General features: G+C 42.5%; 1 protein-coding gene across 1 annotated transcript in view; it reads left to right on the top strand.

Annotated features, from left to right (window-relative positions):
* PCCA (propionyl-CoA carboxylase subunit alpha) overlaps positions 1 to 22,945 on the top strand; it is a 376,803-nt gene that overhangs the window by 108,133 nt on the left and 245,725 nt on the right. The window contains exon 7 of the mRNA XM_004577373.2: positions 20,803 to 20,934. Coding sequence (XP_004577430.2) covers positions 20,803 to 20,934 — 132 coding nt within the window. The remainder of the gene's footprint in view (positions 1 to 20,802; positions 20,935 to 22,945) is intronic.

Genomic DNA, 22,945 nt, shown 5'->3' with positions numbered 1-22,945 from the left:
TGTCAGAAATTTCTGAAAAAAGTTTGTTTTCTGAAAAAAAAAAAAAACAACCAAAAATTTGTTTTGGTGACTTTTTTTTTTTTTGACTTTTTTTTTTTTAAATTTAGAGATTGTCCCACAATGAAAAGTTCAAAGAAATGGAACAGTGCTCCATATCCAGAAACGTTGTGTGTGCTTCTTTCAGGTGACGCCCTTGAGCTGTCCTGTGATGGACAGGGAGCCATCGCCTGTCTTGGCAGTTAGGGAAACATGGGCCCGCACAGCACGCTCCTTCCCGCGTCTCCTCGTCAACTCGCATACATTTCTCGTGCGGTTTGAGGAAGTCCACCCAATGGTGCCGGACAATTCTTGCTGCTTTTCATTCTCAACAACTTTTGATACTGTGTCTCCTAAGAGTTTTTAGCCATTTGGTATATGTGTAATAGCTGCCACTTAGTGCATATTTGGGAGAAGGAGTGCCAAATGAAAGCATGTTAAAAATTGCAAATTTTGCGACAGTTGCTACAGAGCGCAGAAATGAGTTGGTAGCCCTGCGTGACTGCACTGGTGGCCCTGCAGGGAAGTGGGCCTGGGCATCACGTCTCAGCATCGTTCCCGGGCAGCCGCTGACCTTGAGATTCTCTCACACGCTTCGCGGTCGCTTGGCAATCCTATAATGTGTCCCTTCAGAGTTCGTGACTGTTTTCTACTGACCTTTTTTTTTTTGAGAGAGATTTACTTATTTTTATTGAAAAAAAAAAAGTAGATTTACAGAGAGGAGAAGAAACAGAACAATGTTGTACCTGCTGGTTCAACCCCTAGGTGACCCTGATGTGGGAGCTGAGCTGATCTGAAGCTGGGAGCTGGGAGCCAGGAGCCAGGAGCCAGGAGATTTCTGTGGGTCTCCCATGTGGATGCAGGGTCCCAAGGACTTCAGCCATCCTCCACTGCTTTTCCACGCCATAAGCAAGGAGCTGGATTGCAAGTGACCTAGAATGGGTGCTCCTATTAATGCTGGCCCTGCAGGCCAAGGTTAGCCTGTTGAGTCACCATGCTGACTCCTACCCTTTCTTTTTCCATTTTTTTCTTTTTAAAGTTTAAATTTTAATTTGTTGTGTTTATTGGAAAGTCAGATATACAGAAAGGGAGATCTTCTGTCCACTGATTTACTCCCCAAATGGCCACAATGGCTCTAGCTGAGCCAATCTGAAGCCAGGAGCCAAGAGCTTCTTTTGGCTCTCCCTTGCAGTTACAGGGTCCCAAGGCCTTGGGCCGTCCTCGACTGCTTTCCCAGGCCACAAGCAGGGAGCTGGGTGGGAAGTGGAGTGGAGCAGCTGGGATTAGAACCAGCGCCCATATGGGATCCTGGCAAGTGTGACATGAGGATTTAGCCACTAGGCTACCATGCCGGGGCTCTTAATTTTAGTTTTGGTGATGTTTACATAGTTGGTTAGGGTGGAAAGGTTTAAAGGTTAGGGGAAAGTGGGTGAGACTATTGTTTGCAAATTTTCTCTTGTTTCTCCTGTATATGTGAAAAGGAGAGAGATAAAGTCACACCCAGCTCCCAACCACCTCAGTACCAGGGGATGATGGGTGATGCCATTGTTTCCAAATTTTCTTTTACTTCTTCCTCCCTTTTGGGGGAGGAGGAAGATAAGGGGAAAAGCTACACCTGGCCTCCCGACCGCCTCAGTATCCAGGGACGGGGATGGCCACGTGGTGTCATTTCAGGGTCCCTGATGTGAGCACGTTCTGAGGGTTCTGCTCCAGTGGTGTTGATAGTTGTGGAATGCTGTTGACCTTGTTGCTCCAAGGCTGAGGAAATCCTTCCAAGGTCCATTTGTCGACATAGTCCACCTTAGAGTCTCTGTTTGAGCAGATATTTGCTGTCAGCATTCACTGGGTAGTTGATCAATTTGTTCTGCCCTCCATGGCGGACTTCCATATCTTCCATGTACATCTGGGTATGCTGGCCACTGCTCCATCTGAGCCACTGAGGAGGCCCAGTTCTGACACATGCATTCCACGGTCAGCATGGACAGTGGCCTTGTTGAGGGAAGTCTCAGCAGTCATTCCTCCCACACAACCCCTTGCCCTTTTCCCTATTCAATCTGCAATCCCTGTGCCCAGGAGCACACGGGCACCTGGCTCCAAATGGTGTTCATGCGAGTTTGCCCTAGCTAGCCTACGGTGTCAAATCCCCCTATGTCTTTTAAAAATATATAAAATAATAAAATAAAAGAATAGGTAACTGTTGGTGCACTGGTGCAGTTAACATAAATTTGGCACAGTTAGGTCCAGGATGCCTACCAGTTGTTGGCTGCCTTACTCCCACCTGTGTAGCACTTGCCTAGGTTCAAGGTAACCTAGGCTGTTGCCTGCAGCTTTGGTGGGACTTGCTTTGGCACTGATGTTCTTGATCAGAAAATGCCTATTGTTTTAAAAATCTTAGCGGGAATGCATTTAGTATACTAGTTAAGATCACCAAAATCAAATATTAGAGTACCTGGGTTTGAGTCCTGCAGTTCCAGCTCCTTGCTGATCTGCACCCTGGAAGGCAGCAGGGAGGGCTCAGTGCTTGTCCCACCACCTGCGTGGGGCGCCCAAGCCCAGCCCCAGATTTCACAGGCATTTGGGAAGTGAACCAGTGCATGGAAGATCTCACTCTAGAAATAAATGAATAATTTTTAACAGAACCAACATTTTTTATTATGTTGGTATTTTTCCTATCTAAGCACATGAAGATATTCTCCTATGTTACCTTTAACATAATCTTATTTTGATTTTTGCATTCAGGTCTACTTAAGTATGTTTTGGGGGATGTTTTTTAAAGGAAAGGTCACATTTCATTTTTCCCACGTGGATGATTAATTGTTGCAGTACCATTTATTAAAGCAATTTTTTTTGTAAGCAGTTTTAGAGAATACTTTTGTTATATAATGGAGGTATTTTTTGTGTGTGTTCTCTGTTCCGTTAGTCTGATTGTCTCGTGCCAATTTTACATTGTCAAATTTACTAAAGGTGTATAGTAAGTCTCTTTCTTTATTTCAAGGTGTTTTGGACATGCTTGGGCCCTTTTATTTCCGAAATAAACTTTTAGAAGTTGCTTACGAGGTTCAATGGGGAAAAAATATCAGTTGGTATTTTAATTGGGACCGAATGCCACCATTATGTTTTTGGTTTTTGTTTTTTTTTTTTTTTTTTAAAGATTTATTTATTTTTATTACAAAGTCAGATATACAGAGAGGAGGAGAGACAGAGAGGAAGATCTTCCGTCCGATGTTTCACTCCCCAAGTGAGTCGCAACAGCCGGTGCTTCGCCAATCCGATGCCGGGAACCAGGAACCTCTTCCGGGTCTCCCACATGGGTGCAGGGTCCCAATGCATTGGGCCGTCCTCAACTGCTTTCCCAGGCCACAAGCAGGGAGCTGGATGGGAAGTGGAGCTGCTGGGGTTAGAACCAGCGCCCATATGGGATCCCGGGGCTTTCAAGGCGAGGACTTAGCCGCTAGGCCAGGTCGCCAGACCCACCATTATGTTTTGAATGTTCCATTACAAGAGCATAGTATATTTGTCATTTTAGAAATTTTGTACATTTTCCTCTATGCATATTATTAGAGATTCCGTTCTGTAAGGCTCAATTTTTCCTTGCAATCTCTATGTAGTAAAGATGCTTTGAATTGATACTTTAATATGATTATGTTTTGGCTTTGGTGTATCATTGAATTAGGCAATCATCTGTGTGGTTTTATCCGAGGGGTTGATACAGTGTTGACTAGGGGAAGGTTGGGAATGGACGATGCGGTCAGCACTGAGCAGCACCCGTGTTGATGTGCAGTGGAGACGGGTGCATAAGGTGGCAGAAGTGCCGGTGCACAGGTCTCCTTGTCACGTGCCCAGCCTAGGGACCAGCTAATGACCTAACCCCATGATCATTATTCTGCTAGTTTTTTAAATCCTTAGTTCCTTTATTAAAAAATTAAGTTGGAAAAATTTTAAAAATACCCCGTCATAGCTGTGAAATGCAATTTTAGAATAAATGGAAGGCTTTCTAAGTAAACTTGAAACTGATCACCAAAATACTAATCCATAATCAACACTTTTTAGGATAAAGTAAGCCTTAATACAATGCTTTGAAAATAGTGCAGAATAAGTAAATAAATGTTGTAGGTAATGTTAGCATTATTATATTCCTCCTTTTACTTCTTTACACTTAAAAATGCATATAGTACAGATCAATTGGTTTCTGTTCAGGTCTTTCCATTACATCTTCCTGTCCCTTTGACTTCATTGCATTAATTTTATTAACCAGAATACAGTAAACATTGCCAGCGACTTGGTTAGAAAAGTGCTGAGTAGGGTGCGGAATTATTGGGCAGTTGCTCAGGGCAGTTAGCTAGAATTTATGATCACTGTTATAAGAGTATCCCATTCGGTGTTGGAAACGAGCTTTACCGTCTGGGCTGTACGAGAGCACAGCAAGGAGGTGTGCTTATAAAAATAATATCCAGATTGTAGGTGAGCGCACGCTTTACTCATATCGTCTGACTCTTCTGTAAAGTCTTGGGAATGAAAAGTTGATATGATTCCGCAGGGTATATGGATGGAAGGTTGGACTTCAAATTTTAGAAGGAATTTATAAATGTTTTCAAAGGCAATAGAAAAAATATGAAATTCAAAGACTATTCTAGGCCAACTAAAAAAAGTTGCGACAATGGCGGCCGATAGTTGGCTGCCTAGAGCTCCCTCCTGTACCAGCAGTGTCCCAGCTGCTTGCTTGGAAGGCACCCAGGAGGCTGACAAGGGCAGCTGGACCATCCACCCTCAGGCCAGCTGCCACTATGGCTTCAGGTTTGTTGTCTTCTTTTTTAAATTTTAATTTTGCCTTTAAAAAAATATTTATTTATTTATTTATTTATTTATTGGAAAGTCAGATATACTGAGAGGAGGAGAGACAGTGGAAGGTCTTCCATTTGTTAATTCACTCTCCAAGCAGCTGAGGTGGCTGGAGCTGAGCCGATCTGAAGCCAGGAGCTCAATGCCTCTGCCAGGTCTCCCACTTGGGTGGGGTCCCTACTTTTACTTTTGATGATGTTTAAGTAGATGGTTAGGGTGGGAAGGGTGGAGGATTAGGGGAAAGTGGGTGATGCCATTGTTTCCTAATTTTCTTTTACTTCTTCCTCCCTTTGGGGGAGGAGGAAGATAAGGGGAAAAGCTACACCTGGCCTCCCGACTGCCTCAGTACCCAGGGACAGGGATGGCCACCTGATGTCATTTCAGGGTCCCTGATGTGAGCACGTTCTGAGGGTTTTGCTCACGTTTTTTTTTTTTTTTAACTAAAATTACTAACTCAAATCCAAGTTATTATAAGTTGTGTTCCAATATTGAAAAAAAATTTGCAACCAAATTATACCAAACAATGTAAATATTTGTGAAATAAGGAAGTGACTTGAATCAGGGAGGTGTGAAGACAGTTCATCTTTGACATTCAAATTGCAGGAATCTAAAGTTAAGTCTTTGCATAAAGAAATGATGATTTGAAAACTGAAGCAGTCCTCTGATCAGTTTGCAATTCATTCCAACATGGACTTCACTCTCTTCACCCTGTAGAAGATTGGTCTGAATGAAATGGTTCAGCACTGCATCTGGGTATTTAAAGAAAGCATTGCACTGTAGCACACTGTGCCATAAAACACCCTCCTCCTGAAAGTGCCAGGTAGCTGAACGATAATGTTGAACAACTTTTCCCCAAGGAAATTTAGTTTTGCTGAGGTGGCGATTTGTTTCCTTTAATGATGTAATAATACTAATTTTTTTAAAAAGCGACAGGCTAATATTGATTTCAAAGACTGATGTTTTCATTTACTCCAAGTTTTTCAATGCTCGGTGTTTTTGCAAAACAAGTTATTGAATTTTCTGTGGATATCTTGTCTGTTGTTTTTCTTTGATCCTCACCAGTGCAGCCTAAGATTTTACATGATAAAGGAGAGATCTGTGGAACTAATCCTAGAAACCTCTTTCTGTTTTCTCACATAACACCTCCAGGCACAGGGAAGACAAAATACTTCATTTGCATTCTTAAACATTAGGAACTTGGAATGAGGCTTTCAGCTGGAAGTGTTTTTACGTCTAGGTTCCCCAAAGAGAAAAAAAGGTTAACAGCCCACTCAGGTTGATGTTAACTCATCTCTTTTTAGTGTCTTGATTTGCACAAAAACAGTGTAGAATGTTGAGGCTTAACTGCCCGGTCTCTTTCTTCTCTCTGGAAATAGGTATCAGAGCTGAATATGGGCAAATGCAAGGAACAAATCAGACACACACAAAAGGAGGTGACAGAGATTTGCATCTTAGTCGGCCAGCAGTGGAAAGAACATTGCTCAAAGTAATGGAGAAAATTTGAGTTTTTAAAAATATCGCCCCCTTTAGTTTGGAAAACTTAAACAAGGGCAGAGATACTCAGAAGTTTTATGTGTTTAAATGGCTGCTGTTAAATTTTAAGTGCTCAATTTTTAGTTGAAAATTAGAAATTCCTGCCAGGTACTGACATCAGAAAATGTGCTCTCGCTGTAATGCTTGCTCTTCACTCGTGTGTGGAAAACAAACTTTTCTATTTAACCATGTTCTTTAAAATATACTGAACTAGAAAGCTGACCTCTGTGAATAGTTACACGGAGTTACCACTGTTCTCTTTCCTTAGCCAAATACTGAACATGGCTGTCATCTGGAAGTAATATTATTACTTCAGTGAATTGTGCCAAGTGGACACTTAATACAGAATATACACTAGACAAAATGCGATCCAGATCTCACTAATATTGAAGATAGACACAAGTTATTGGGATACACAATGTACCATAAATTAAGTACAGTCTGGGAGTATGCCATTAGGTTTCTGTTGCACTAGAAATTACAAATTTAAAACTGTTGTGTTATTATTTATTTAGAATTTTAAAATAATAAGGCATTTGCTCCTTCTTCCATGGTAGATTACTGTATGTGCTAATGCTGTTAAATCACCTAAATTGAGATCTTCATTAACAATTAGCTGAGTACAGTTAGAGAACGTTACTCGCATGAATGCAGGGTGGACTAGGAGGGTGTGTCTTCTTGGTGGCTTCGTCCTCTTTCCCTTGATGTCCCCCAGTCAGCATTTGGGAACCTCTCTTGGGATTCACACTCCAACTTCCTGCAGCCCTATGTTGTCACAGTGCAGGGACCTGGGACCTTCAGGACCGAGCTGGGTGGTGGTGTGCGGGAGCTAGTGCGGGCACCTGGGAACTGCAAGGCTGTGCAGGGAGGTGCTGTGCTGGGGCTAGTCCTTGTTGCAGGACTGCACTGTGCTGGGCATAGGCAGCCCCTGTATGTGTTCAGGTGTTTTGTTTTCAGTGATTATTTTTAAAAGTACACTGAGGTCACAAACGGGAGGGTTTCAGCCAGTGGCTCCCAAGCCGGGAGGAGGAGCTGTTACACAAGTGGGAATGGACCTCCGATTCCTTCTTCTTACTCAACTGACTTGTTTAGTTTGTTTTTCAATTAAAAAAAAAAGTTCGAGTAATATTGCATAGGAGTTCTGAAAGTGGCCTTGCTAGAAGCAAAAACTGTTGACATTCCTTTAAAAAAATCTGTTTACAGATTGTATCTGCCAAATTTCCAGCATGGTAACGGGAAGCATGCTAAAACACAGCTGGTCACACTCAGTACCCATTTAGTGTTGGCTGGTAGGTGTTAGAATGCCTTCAAACTGGGTCCATTCTCCCGATACCAGGAAAACAACTCACTGACATTAGGGCAGTAGTAGAAAATAAATAATTTATGGCAAAGGGCAGAGCAAGGATCAGGGAGCTGCGGCTTAATTCCGCGTTAATTCAGGCGTTCCCTGAGGACTTAGGGGTGAAGGGTGCTCAGACCCCTGCTTGGGCTTGTGCCTGCCTTTGATTGGCCAGTGAGGCATCTCTCTAGGGTTTGATCGTGGCCAAAAGGGCTCGGGCTAGTTTGGGAGTGCAGGTGGCACTTACACTCTACTCAGACCTAAAGTTACCCCTAGGGAAACCACTGCAACACAATTTAAGGTTCTTACCTAATGGAGAAGCAAATGACCTGCAGCTTGTAGGGTCACTGGGGTTCCTCCTTCAAGTTGGTGAATTCCTTTTGGTACTGGACAGACAAGGAAATCTTGGACTCTGGGAGACAAATAAAAGACTGGGTCATGCTTTTTACATTTTTTTACATAATTATTCTGTAAATTTCAGAATCAAAATAGATCATTTTAGATATCACCCTCTTTCTAGTTACTATGTACCATATTTATGTAAAAAAAAAACACAGCTGAGAAATTTTCTTGTTAAAAAAAAAACGGTGCAATGACTCAATTGGCTAATCCTCCCATTACAAGTGCCAATTTGTGTCCCAGCTGCTCCATTTTCCTTCCAGCTCCCTGCTTATGGCTCGGAAAAGCAGTGGAGAATGGCCCAAAGCCTTGGGACCCTGGATCCATGTGGGAGACCAGGAGAAGACTCCTGGCTCCTGCTTTGGATCACCTTAGCTTTAGCCATTGTGGCCATTTGGGGAATGAATCAGCAAGTGGAAGATCTGTCTCTCCTCTCTGTAAACCTGCCTTTCCAATGAAAGTGGGTAAATCTTTTAAAAAATTAATATAAACGCATAGTAGAGAATTATATTAGAATTATGTTGAAAAGGTTTGTGAATGCTAACAATAATGATACTGCATAATTATGCGCAGGCAATATTTAACCAGTATATGTGTTGTTGTAGACTAGTTTGTTACATTAATGTCATTCACTGTGGCTTTGTTTCATAGGCTTGTAGTGAGGATCATTTTTTACATTTTTAAAAGATTTGATTTTTATTTTAAAGGCGCATTTTACAGAAAGAAAAGGAGAGACACACAGCAAGTATCTTCCACCTGCTGCTCACTCCCCAAATAGCGCAGTGACGGAGCTGAGCTGCTCTGCACCCAGGAACCGGAGCTGCTTCTGAGAGTCTCACAGTGTTGTGGGGGCCCACCATCTTTTGCTGCTTTTCCAGGCCATACCCAGGAGCTAGATTGGAAGGTGGAGTGGCCAGGATTCGAACCAGTGCCTGTGTGGGGTGCTAGTACTATAGGCTGAAACTTGGCCACCCATTTCAACAATTCCTCTTTTTTTCTGTTTCTCAATTTTTTTTCTTATTTTATGGGTTCCCCCCTTACTGATTTCCCTTATAGCATTAAACAGTATAGTTCTTCATAATCAGTCATAAGTCCATCATTTTGCTATTTAAATGTATCCTGACATTATACGCATGGACAGTGACAGTCAGCATCCTGTTGTCAGAATATGTGTAACAGTTCATTGGGAGTCCATGTTGGATTTGGAAGTGGGGTGCATACTGCATTGTGTCTTCACATCTGGATATGATAGCTTTCATTACACAGTAATTATACATCCCCTTAAATAAAAAGCTATAAAACAAAATCAACAACAGGAAAAAGTTTAAAAATTTACAAACCCATAAAGTTAAACAACATGGTACTGAATGACCAGTGTGCCACTGAAGAAAAAGATTTATTCATTTTGAGCCCGGTGCAATAGCATAAATAAAGATTTGTTTATTTTACTTGGAAAGGCAGATTACAGAGAGGAGGAGAGACAGAGAGGAAAAAATCTTTCATCTGTTGGTTCATGCCCCAAGCGGCCACAACGGCCGGAGCTGAGCCAATCCGAAGCCAGAAGCCAGGAGCTTCCTGTGGGTCTCCCACATGGGTGCAGGGTTCCAAAGCTTTGGGCCTTCCTTGACTGCATTCCCAGGCCATAGGCAGGGAGCTGGATGGGAACTGGGGACGCCGGGGTTAGAACCGGGGCCCATATGGGATCCTGGCACATTCAAGGCAAGGATTTTAGCCACTATGCTATTGCGCTGTGCCCAAAATAAATAAATCCTAAAAAAATAAGTAAAACTTCTTGAAGAAAGTAGTGCTACTGTATTGACCTATATGTCATTGAAGAATCAATAAGGAAAACAAAATTTTTTTAGGAAATGAGAATAAAAGCAAAAATATCAAACTCCTGAGATGTAGCAGCAACAGTATTGAGAGGTACATTTACAACATCAGTTGTTTACAAAAAGTCGAAATCTTTCAAATAAATGATCTAATAATGCATCTCAGTGACTTATTAAAGATAAAATGAATGAAAACAAGAAATGATAAAGCCCACAGAAAAAAATAAATGGAATTGACACTAAGAAACTACAAATTATGAGAAAGCCATTTTTTTTAGAAAGATGGACAAAACAAACTTTTAGCTGTACTAGCAAAGAAAGCAAGAGAGAAAAACCAAGTAAAATTAGAGATGAAAAAGGAAATATCCTAAGAAACTAGCAAGGTGATCTCTTCTTGCTGAATGGATCCTTTCATGATTATGTAGTGTCCTTCTTCAGCTCTTAATATGTTTCATGTCAAAGTCTGTATTATCTGATATAAGAATAACTACACCGGCTCATTTTTCCTTTCCATTGGGAGATAGTTTTCCATTCTTTCACTTTCAGCATATTTTGTTGGTGAGAGGTGTCTCTGGCAGGCAGCAGATAGATGGGTTTTGTTTTTGATCCAGTCTACTAATATATGACACATGATTGATGAGTTGAAGCCATTTGTATTCAGGTTAATATGGATGTGTGGTAATTCGGTCCTGTCATTTTAACCATGCATTTTTCATTATTGGATTTAGTCTTCTGCTGTCATTTTCTGAGATGTTCTCCACATTTGCCTTTCGCTTTGGTAGGCGCTACTCCTTTTATCTGTGAAGAGAACATCTGTAAGTATCATTTGTACAGCAGGTCTGGAAAAGGCGTATTCCTTGAGCTTTTCTTTACTGTGGAAGAATTTTATTTCATTTTCAAAGACGAAGGAAAGCTTTGCTGGGTACGTTATTCTAGATTGACCAATTTTTTCTCTTTAGAATCTGGAATATATCACTCCATTCTCTTCTGGTCTATAGAGTTTCCTCTCAGGGATGAGCTGTGAGTATGACTGGGGTTCCTCTATATGTCAATTGATTTTTTTCACCAACACATTTAAGGATCTTTTCCTTATGTTCAGTGGAGGAGAACTCGAGGACCATGTACTGTGATGAAGATCGCCTGTAGTCAACCCTAACAGGAGTTCTGTGCCCCTCCTGGATGTTATTTCCCAATCTATCCCCATATTAAGGAAGTTTTCCTTCATTATTTCGTTGAATATATTTTTTAGACCCAGCTTCTCTTTCTGTGCCTTCTGGAACGTTCATCACTGGTACATTTGGCCTTTTAATAGAGTCCCTTAATTCTTGAATACTTTTCTTAGACTGACTGAGTGACTGTTAAAGCTTTTAGATTATTTCCCTGTTGTTGAAGGAAATGTCTTCCAATTCTGAGATTGTTTCTTCTGCCTCGCTAATTCTATTATTGAGGCTTTCCATGGAATTTTTAATTTGCTCCATTGTGTCCTTCATTTGCAATAATTTGGCTTGATTTTGTTTTAGTGTTGCTATTTCCTGTGTGACATATTCTTTAAATCGTTTGAACGCCAGTGCTTCTCATTGTTAAGAAGCTTTACAACAAGTTTTTATGTTGTTTATCCCCCATTTCCTTTTTTTCTTCCTCTGTTAACTCTGAGGTTGGCAGAGGCTTTTGCTGCTGTGCAGGGGAATCTTCAGTAGTATTCATTGTGCCTCTGTCTTTTCTTTTGCTCTTGGTCATTGCACTTCTGGTTAGCAGAATCTTCTCTTTAGGGCTGGTTTCTCAGCTGTGTTGTTCACTTGTCTACATATTGTTTGGGACTCAATTCTTTTTTAGTCATTTCTGCCATTCTCTCCAGCAAGTTTCAGACCCTGGCTCTTGTATTAGGCTTCCATCACCATGGTCTCTGTAACCCTGGCTCCTGTCTTACCAGGGATTAGGGTACACCAGCAGTCCTAAATTGTTGGTTGTTCATCAGTCCCAGTCTTGCTGGAACCGTCTGATTGTTAGGTCTGAAGGCCACCTGAACCTATTTTTGGTGAAACTCGTACGATGCTATGTCTGTATTATTTTCCCTGTGAGATGAGTATGCTGTGTTGAGCCGGGAACAAATTCTCTCCTGGCTCAGTGCTTGTACAGCTGGCTGATATTCCTCTAGTCCCTACAACCTTTTCCTCAGTACACAACATGGCGCCCAATGTGGTAGTGATAGGGGTCTGAGCCATGAATTCCACTCTGTTCCTGCACCCACCTCCTTTGGCTCTGCCAGTTGGCTCGTGGTTGAATCCAGCGTATCAGCTGGGCAGGCGGTTCTATGTCTGGTTTTACCTCCTGAGCTCCCAGTGCACTCCCGTTTTCACTTGGCTGCTCCAGTTGTTGACCACCAGTCACTGTTGGGGTATCTGGTCACCTGAACACCTCTGCCCTGTCTGCTGCTTCCCCATGTTCACTCATCATCACGTGTCACTCTGCCATTGGTCTGTCTTCTCCCATTTCCTGGGATTGCATCTTTCTGCTTCACCTTGGCTAATGAATGTGTGTTTGGTTACCTATTCCACCATCTTTTTTTCTTTTTTGAAAGATTTATTTTTCTTGGAAAGGCAGATATACAGAGGAGGAGAAACAGAGAGAAAGATCTTCTGTCCAATGGTTCACTCCCCAAGAGGCCGCAACAGCTGGAGCTGAGCCAATCCAAAGTCAGGAGCCAGGAGCGTCTTCCAAGTCTCCCACGCGGGTACAAGGTCCCAAGGCTTTGGGCCGTCCTCAACTACTTTCCCAGGCCACAGGCAGGGAGTTTATTCCACCATCTTGATTCTCATATTTTAATGATGTCACTAGATCTCATCCCAGGGTACCTGATGTGAGCATGTTCTGAGGGTTCTGCTCCAGTGGTGTTGATAGTTCTGGAATGCTATTGCTTTTGTTGCTCCAAGGCTGAGGAAATCCTTCCAAGGTCCATTGGCTGACAAGTCCACCTTAGTGTCTCCGTTAGAGCAGATATTTGCTGTCAGCATTCACTGGGGTAGTTGACCAATTTGTTCTGCCCACCATCCTTTGCTATGGTATCTGATGTTCTCTGCAGTCTTCAATTGCAGTATCTTCCACATACATCTGGCTGTGCCATCCACTGCTCCATCTGAGCCACTGACTGTGGTTCATGCATCAGAACTGGGCTTCCTCCTATGTGTACAGTTTTAGGAACGTAATGATTCTTCCTACTCCAACTTTCCTCATTCTTATCCTCCCTTCTCCTTTCCTTCTTTCCCTCCTTCCTTCCTTCCTTCCTTCCTTCCTTATTTTTGTTTTAATTCTTGCAATGACATGCTTTCGATTTATAATCACAAGCTTAACCCCTCCACTAAATTAAGATTTGAACAAGTAATAACTAGAAAATCCACTGCTCTTCTAGAGTATAGAGAAGGGCAGTGTTGTTTTTTAAGCCAGTGCCCCTCGCGCAGGGTGCCTGCTGGGCTGAGGCCTGCCCTGCTGTGGATGCTGCTGCACGTGGTGCTAGTGCAGGTGGTCTTCTCACTCCTGCAACCATGGCCACTCTCAAGAAGACAGTTATGGAAAAGTGCACCAAGGAAATGCTCACCCCGATCAAGTATTACCCCATGGATTATCTTGTAGGTGCTGTGTCGGTGCGGGCAGGAATTCACCCTGCATCCTGGAAGGCCTGACCACATCACACATCACACATCACAGTCCTACCAGGATTTGGGCTTTTGCAGTAACTATTTTTGGCATTTACCAATAAGTTAACTATCTAAATGTGCATCTGAAATACTATGATTTATCTTTTTGATTTACTTTAAAATTTGATCTGTCTTTTAAATATCTAAGTCCTCAGCCTCGTTTTTGCTTAGTTTCACTTTCTTTAATCTTTTGGATAACTCAGGCATTTCTCCTATCGATTGTCCTTTTTTTTTCCTTTTAAGATTTTGTATGTGTTAGTGTGGCGGGGAAGGAGGGAGGGAGAGAGCGAATGAATCTACTGTGTTTATGTCTCAAATGGCTGCCATCTCTTTATTACCCCATTAAAATAGTAGTATACTTAGCAGAAAATAGAGCTGTTGTACTATACTCTTTTTAGTTTCTTTTGATTTTAGAAACAAATATGGGCTGTTTAGGTTCTTGTCTGCTTTGTCAGTTGAAACTCATTCTCTAATGAGGAGTGGGTGTAGGCCCCGTCGTCTCTGCTGTGTGAGTGCAGGCTTAGTGCCGTTAGAGAGCGTGGTAGAACCTGCAGCAGGCCTCTGCTTTTCCAGGCTCGGTTGGAGGGAGCTGGGAAGCTAGCCTGCACCCATGCTTGATGCCTGTGTTGTACGCTGTGGCTTAACCGAATGCTACAGTGCTGGCCTCTTGTCCTTTTGTTTTGTATCGTTTAAAACTCAGTTTTTGACATGTAAAAGAGATTTTCATGTAAGGTATTATCTGCTTTTAAGAATTCATTTTTTTCAAAGACTGTTTTTTCTTCTTTTGAAAGGCAAAGTTAGGAGGAGACTGGGAGAGAGACTGCTCCATCCTTGGTTCACTCTCCAAATGGCTGCAGTGGTCTGGACTGTGCCAGTCAGAAGTAGGAGCCTGGGGCTGCTGCTGGGTCTCCTGCATAGGTGTAGGGGCTCAAGGACTTGGGGCATCTTCCACTGTTTTTCCAGGCACGTTAGTGGGGAGCTGGACCAGTCCTAAAATTCTACATCCAGAAGTTTGACACAGCAGATGAATCTCCACTTTGGATTCCTACATCCTGAAGTTAAGAAAAGTTTAAGGAAATCTTCTCACATTAGTTCAGGTTATTAACTTGGATTTTTTTTTAAAGCTGTATTTTATTCTTATTGAAAAGTCAGATACACAGAGAGGAGGAGAGACAGAAAGTAAGATTTTCCATCTGCTGATGCACACTCCCCAAGCAGCTGCAACCGCCAGAGCTGCCCCAATCTGAAGCCAGAAGCCCAGTACCTCTTTCAGGTCTTCCTCTTCGGTGTAGGATCCCAAGGTTTTGGTCCATCCTCGACTGCTTTCCCAGGCCACAAGCAGGGAACTGGATGGCAAGCGGGACTGCAGGGGTTAGAATCAGCGCTCATATGGGATTCTGGCATGTTTAAGGCAAGGACTTTAGCTGCTAGGCTGCTATGCCAGGCCCACTTGGAATGTTTTTAAAAGTGAAATTTAACTTGCACAGATCATGATAATTTGTTTCATGGCCAACGTGAAACCTGTTCTGAAATCTTATTACCCCTAATGGATTTCCTAGCCTGAAGCCCAAGCTTAGGTTGAAATTTGACTAGGAAGTGATAGAATTTAGGAATTTAGTGTATTCTTAGAGCAGTGAGTTCAGCTTTTCATGTTTTTTTTTTTCTTTTGAAGCGCTGTTACTCTCCAATAATGATTTAAAAAGTCCTATTTTTTTTTTTTAATGAGTGTAAGACATTTGTGTGTTTAGACGTTGGTAGTACTCATCCGTGGTAAATTTAAAAAGGAGCTTGCAGAGTATCTTCAGTGGTCACAGTACTGCTGTGGTTGTTCTAAGAGGTCAAGGCTGCTGGAAGAACGTCAGCAGGTTTCTGGCACAGGTGTGTCCTGAAGCTCTAACTCACACAGGTGACTACTTGAGCAGCCGGAAAGGTTGGGATGTGCTGCATTGCACCTGCCATGCTGACCGCATCTTTTTCTGGTTTTGGCCACAGGATTGGGGTAGTTAGGAGTTCCTGGTGTGGCTTTCTGACCACGCTTGAATGCTTGTAAAGGCCGCTGTAAGGAGTAAGTCCCCCGTGACGGAGTGCAGGTTGGCTAAGGGAATGGTTGCAGCATGCGGCCTGCACGCTACTCGTCTTTTTCTTCTGTGTTGAATGGTACAAAGAATACTCATTACCTAGTGTGACCTGTTGTTTTTTTGAAAATTTTTGCATAATTTCCCTCCAATTAGAATGCATGAGGAAAATCCGGTTGATCAGTGATCCGGGTCTTTGGGTTTTGTAATCAGGAGTTTGACTGGATAATCATAATGTATTTTGTATGTTCTCTTTATGCTATCGCTTCAGCTCTTTGGGCATTCTGATTACTTGATTACACTGCTTGGCATAATGGTTTTGAAACAGCATCTATAATTGCATTCTTCCCTCTTAGCAGGTGAAATGAGAACACAGGGAAGACACCTGATGGCCAGGGGTGCCTGATTGCTGCCATTTCTCTTTACTCTGTGTCTGGGAGCTTGCAGGCTTGGACTGCGAAGTGGCTACGATCACTGCTCTGGGCGTTAGTGGCGGCAGAGTGCCGGGGCCTAAAGCAGGTCTCTGGGAGATGGAATCAAAAGACAAACTTACTATGAGAAGGATCTTAAAAAAGTTTGTGAATCATGTATGTTATGAAAGAATTGTGAGAATTTCAATTTCTCTGAGTATTAATATCATTATTTTTAAGATTCTTTTTTTTTTTAATTGGAAAGGCAGATATACAGAGAGGAGGAGAGACAGAGAGGGAGATCTTCTGTCCAATGATTCACTCCCCAAGTGACTGCAACCACAGGTGCTGTGCCAATCCGAAGCCAGGAGCCAGGAGCTCTTCTGGGTCTCCCACGTGGGTGCAGGGTCCCAAGGCTTTGTGCCGTCCTTGACTGCTTTCCCAGGCCACAAGCAGGGAACTGCATGGGAAGCAGGGCTGTCAGGATTAGAACCGGCGCCCATATGGGATCCCAGTACGTGCAAGACGAGGACTTTTTTTTTTTTTTAATTTATTATTTTTAATTCATTAATTACATTGTATTATGTGACACAGTTTCATAGGTACTTGGGTTCTCCCACCCCTCCCCAAACCCTCCCACCATGGTGGATTCCTCCACCTTGTTGCATAACCACAGCTCAAGTTCAGTTGAGATTCCCCCATTGCAAGCGTATACCAAACATAGAGTCCAGCATCTTATTGTCCCGTCAAGTTCAACGGCTTCTTAGGTATACCCTTTCTGGTCTGAAGGCAGAGCCAGCAGAGTATCATCCCAGTCAATTGAAAGCTCCAACATACCATCAGCAAAAATTTACATCATTATGGGATTAATTGACATAGTAATGAGTAACCAGTATGTTAAAAGTAAATGCGAGTTCCTAGCCACCTTCTGTGACCACCTCACTTACATTTCAATTTTAGTTTATACACAGCATATAACATTCATAACATAACATGTTATACATAACATCACATCATCTTAAATTAAGGCAAACATGTGGTATTTAACCTTTTGGGATTGGCTCATTTCCCTTAGCATTATGGTTTCCAGTTTGGCCGATTTGGCCACAAAGAACTGCATTTTGTTTTTTTTAATAGCTGAGTAGTATTCCATGGAGTAGATGAACCATAGCTTTCTTATCCAATCCTCTGTTGATGGGCATTTTGGTTGCTTCCATGTTTTTGCAATTACTGATTGTGCTGCTATGAGCATAGGAGTGCATGTTGGTTTCTCATAGAACAAGTGTTCTGGATATATTCCTAGGAGTGCTATTGCTGGATCATACGGTATGTTGAATTTGAGTTGTTTGAATATTCTCCATACTGATTTCCATAGAGGCTGTACCAGCCTGCAGCCCCACCAGCAGTGGAGTAGGGTTCCCTTTTCCCCCCCCCGCCCCCGCAACCTCGCCAACAAGTGTTGTTGGTGCTTTTATTCATGTGGGCCAGTCTTACTGGCGTTAGGTGGTACCTCATTGATGTTTTAATTTGGATTTCCCTTATTGCCAGGGAACTTGAGTATTTTTTCATATGTTTATTTGCCATTTGGGTTTGTTCCTTTGTGAAGTGTTTGCCCATTTCCCGTGCCCATTTCTTGAGTGGCTTGTTTGTTTTGACATTTTGGTTGTTTTGTAGCTCTTTGTATATTCTGGAGATTAGCCCTCTATCACCTATGTTGTGTGCGAAGATCTTCTCCCATTCTGTGGATTGCCTTTTTTACTTTGTTGATTGTTTCTCTAGCTGTACAGAAGCTTCTTAGTTTGATGAGGTCTCAATTGTTTATTTTGGTCTTGATTTCTACTGCTTTTGGAGTCTTCTTTAGGAAGTGAGGGCCTACCCCTAAGTGTTGCAGTGTGTTTCCAACATTTTCTTCCAAAAGTTTGAAGGTTTCTGGATGTAGGTTTAGTTCTGTTATCCATTTAGATCTGATCTTAGTATATGGTGAGAGATGTGGATCTATCTTTTTGTTTCTGCAGGCTATTAACCAGTTGTCCCAACAGCATTTATTGACCTTCCCATTTGCCTGGATTGTCGTTTGTCTTTTTGTCAAAGATTATTTGGCTGTACCTGTTTGGGCTCCCTTCTGGTGTTTCTATTCTGCTTCATTGATCTTCCTCTCTATCTTTGTGCCAGTACCACGCTGTTTTGATAACCACTGCGCTATAGTATGTCCAGAGGTCCGGAACTGTGATTCCCCCTGCTAACTTCCTGTTCTTCAGGATGGTTCTAGCTATCCGTGGTTTTTTGTGTTTCCAGATGAACCTTTGGATCATTGTTTCCAGTTCCGTGAAGAATGTTTTGGGCAATTTGATTGGGATTGCGTTGAATGTATATATTGCTTTTGGCAGTATAGACATTTTAATGATATTGATTTTACCTATCCAGGAGCATGGGATGTTACTCCATCTTTTGAGGTCTTATTCAATTTCTTTTTTAAGTAGTTTGTAGTTTTCTTCAAATAAGTCTCCTACATTTTTGGTTAGATTTATTCCCAGATATTTCATACTTTTCTCTGTTATTTTGAATGGTATCTTGCTGGTTAAATCTTTTTCCATCTTGGGGCTGTTCGCATACACTATGGCTGTTGATTTTTGTTCATTAATTTTGTACCCTGCCACTCTACCAAACTCTCGTACAAGTTCTAGCAGTCTCTGTATTGAGTCTCTTGGCTCTTCTACATAAAGAATCATATCATCTGCGTATAGTGAGAGCTTGACTTTTGGACTTTAACCACTATGCTATCATGCCCGGCTCACATTCTTTTTTTTTATTCGAAAGGCAGACTGACAGAGAAAAAGAGAAAGAGAGGGACCGACTTCCCTTTGCTGATTCACTTCCTGTATGGCTGTGGCGACCAAAGCTGGGATGGTCTGAAGTCAGGAGCCTGGAGCTTCTGGGTCTCCCACATGGTTGTAGGAGCCCAAGCTCTTGGACTCTTCTCCACTGCCTTCCAGGCCATTAACAGGGAGCCGGACTGGAAAAGGAGCCCCTGGGACACAAACTAGTGTCCGTGTGGGATGACGGCACCCAGGTTTAGTCTGTTGCACCATACTGCCATTCCGCCCCTGCCCCTCCAGTCATCTTTTAATTCAAGTTTTGGTCCAAAGAGTGGGCCACACAACATGCTGCTCAGGTTATCAGGAAAATTATGAAGCTCCTTCCTGAAGTACTGAGTTTTGCTGGCATAGGTGGTGATGTAAAAATGATGACACAGTTTGTAATTTACACCCCTGACCGCAGGTCACAGGAGAAGCAACACTGATACTGGTGTAGTTTTCCTTTTTCTGCGTTTAACTTCAGTTTTTTTTTCTTTTAATGTCTGTTTTATTTGTTTAGTTGGTGATTTTTATTTGAGAGGCAGAGGACTTCCCATCTTCCTCCCCCTTAGATGCCTCTGAGGCCAGGTGCCATCCTCTGTGTACCTCTCCTCCACTTTGCGGGACCACCCCCACGATCATATTTTATGTTGTGTTTTGTTCTGTCTTCTGTAATTGCTGTGTATATATTAGAATTGTGTTTATTATAATAAATACAGAGAAGTAAGTTTGTGGGCAAACTAAGGTTGTTAGTTGAGAGCAGGTTTTTGTTTTATTGAAAATAACACCTTTAATTGGTTATCTTCCTGTTCTGTTTGAGATTTATTTATACATTTAAAAGGCAGAGTTGGAGAGGGAGAAAGAGTGAAAAAGGGAGGGAGGAAAGAAGAGAGAAGTCAAGAGAGAGAGAGAGATTGGAAAAGAGTGAGTGAGAGAGAGAGAGAGAGATCAATCTTCCAGCCACTAATCTACTCCCCAAATGACTGCAATGGCCAAGGCTTGGCTAGTCGGAAGCCAGGAGCCTCACCTGGTTCCCCCAGGTGGGTGCAGGGGCCCAAGCAGTAGCACCACCCTCTGCTGCATTCCTAGGCGTATTAGTAGGAAGGTGGATCAGAAGTGGAGCAGTTGAGAATTGGGAATGGAACTGGCGTGCATAGGGGCTGGGGAGGTTGCGGGCAGTGTCTTTCCCTCTCAGTGGATCATGACTCGTCTGTGCCATCACAAGAATGAAAACTTGTCTGTGCTGGGTCTGTTTTTCTGGGGTGCCTGTGCCTTGCTCATGTTTCCTTGAATTGGTTGACTTCCTGTCATTGTGTCCACATTTTCCCCTGGTTTTCTGAAAGCCTGGTGCAAAGTTGGTATGTGATCACTATGGGTGTCTGCGTTGTGTTAAGCAGTGGCTTGTGAGGTATTGAAAATACCTTGACTTGAAAGGCCTGTTACAGGTGAATTTCCTGTTTGGGCTGGGCGGCAGGAAATTGCAGATATCAGTGTAGCATCACTGAAGTTGCTTTTCCAAAGAACACCTTTAGTACCCGGCAGATGTGCTGGGCTACTTTCAAGTGTTTTCCTTTGACCTGATTTGGGGTCACATAGCCATGTGCTTACGTACTGTGTTCAGTTCGCTAGTACATGCTTGTGTTTGAAGGTGTCGACTCAAGCGCTTTGTAAGTTATGTTACTATATAACACATTCATGATTTTTCTGTTTTTTTTTTAATTTCCTTTTTATGAAATTGTTACTCCATGTTATTTTTTTTGATGTTTTAACAATTTCAACTTTTTCTCCGCAGGCATCAGAAAATGTCATTTTTATTGGACCTGATACACATGCCATTCAAGCCATGGGTGACAAGATTGAAAGCAAATTATTAGCTAAGAAGGCAAAGGTTAACACAATTCCTGGTTTTGATGGGGTAGTTAAGGTGAGAAACTATTTAACTCTTGTCTTTATCATACATGGTCTCAAGTCAAACATTTTGTTTGGAAACATGAGATTCAATTTCATTAGTGGTTTATGTAAAATTTTTTTGTGGATGAAATGTGGATTGGAAGAATCAGTGCTGTCTACACTCAGGTAATGTCAGCTGGTGTTAAGCTATAAGGATAGTGAATCCGTGTTGACTCACGCTTTCGGAGGAGAAAACCTGGTGATTTAAAAATGTTTTGTCAGATGTCTGAATTTCGCTTAATGCTGGCGTATATTTCATGTTTGGAATGCGGTGTTCTCTGTGCGTCTCCTGATCCTCCCTCGCTTGCACACGGTGTACACGGCTGTCGTGTGTCTGGCAAGTGGTATAGCTGCTGGTGCTGCTGGGCCCAGGCATTCAGAAGTTCCAGATGCTCAGTCAGTAAGCCCGTTAGCACGGCCGAGAGGGCTGGAGGGAGGAGAGCGATGCTGAGCGAGATCGCGTATTTCCTCACCTCAGTGCTATCGAAGGTGCATGATAATAAAGTACCTGCCCTTTGTCACATGTGATAACCTCTTCACCGCATAGCTGCCACTTTCTTTCCATCTTTCCTTTCACAGGAGTTGTTCTTACTCATTTTGATGATCATATCTTTCACTTAATCTTTAACTTCTTTGCTCATTTCCACAGAACTTCTCTTGTAAGTGCTATCGGCAGCGTCTATTTCACTAAACCCAGTGCACGATTTTTATTGCTGCTCCTGTCTCAGGTTTTTAGACGCAGTAAAGTTTTTTACTATCATTCCGTTTTTGAAATGTTAATTTCTGGGGCATCAGAATTTTTCTGTTTTTTTTTTTTTTTTGTGCATGTGTGTTTTGCTTATTTGCATGTTCCTTCTTTTTTCTTTCTTTTTTTGTTTTGTTTTCTTTTAGAAATGTAGGATTTTTTTTTTTCAAGGAAGAGATGGATAAACAGAGCTGGCTTACTCCTTGAATGCCTGCAGTAGCCCGGGCTTCCTTGGGGTGCTGTGCCCAGGAGCTATAAACCCCTGTGGGTCACAGGGCCCTTTACCTGCTGCCTTCCGGGATCCGCACAACTACCAGCTGAAGTCAGGATTCCCGTGTGGAACTTGGTCATGTGAAGTACAGGTTGAACTGCCCCTTCCCGGGACCTCCTTCAGTTGCCAGCTGATGTCTTCCTGTGTTCCTCGAGGGCAGGAGATTTTCTCTGCAGATGGGTGAACTTGCCCTGGGAAATCCTACTGGAATGAGCTGGACAGTAGTTTTGTCCCAGTTTGACACTTGGATGAAAATGCAGTCTGGTGCGGTGACTTCTCTGCCGTGACTTCCTTCAGTTGTTGGATTTTAGTCTTTCTTTACCTTCTTGTTTCAGTGGTTTGTGCAGATTTAGGTAGGGATTCGAGTGGGTCGTGCCCAGATGTTCTGTTGGTGTAATTGCTGTTGTTTCTCTAACAAGGGATCTGGGCTTAGTCACAGAGGTGATGCTGCTCCCGGGTTGATCATGAATAGTGCCACCCTTGTTTCCAGAAAGGGGCCAGGAGGAGAACACTTGATCTGGCAATTATTTTTAACAGCGTAGAACTTCCATGATGATGGTAATGAGTCCAGTTTCTCTTAGGAGAAGGGACTGCTCCATGGTTCAAGTTCTGTGAGTGACAGATGTGGTTTGCAACCTGGGAAACATGAAGGGTAGTCTTGAAGACTGCCAACTTGAGTGGTTTGTTGACTGTGAGGGAGAGCTTGTCAAACAACAGAAATTTTTATTTATTTATTTATTTATTTATTTATTTATTTATTTATTTATATTTTTCCATTTTAAATTGTATTTTTGACAATCTGTACAGTTAATTAGGGTAAAAGGTTCAAGGGCCACAGGAAAGTGGGTAAGACTATTATTTTCACATTGTTTCCTTCATGTATCTGAGGAAAAGGGGGATTTTAAGGGAGAAGGCCCACCCGTTCTCCCACCCACTCCAGGTCCCCGATGTGGGGCATGCTCCGAGGGT

This window comes from Ochotona princeps, chromosome 12 (assembly GCF_030435755.1).
Source record: "Ochotona princeps isolate mOchPri1 chromosome 12, mOchPri1.hap1, whole genome shotgun sequence".
In the NCBI taxonomy this organism is placed as follows: Eukaryota; Metazoa; Chordata; class Mammalia; order Lagomorpha; family Ochotonidae; genus Ochotona; species Ochotona princeps.
The sequence above is the reverse complement of the archived record's forward strand: the minus strand, read 5'-3'. Positions and strand labels throughout refer to the sequence as shown.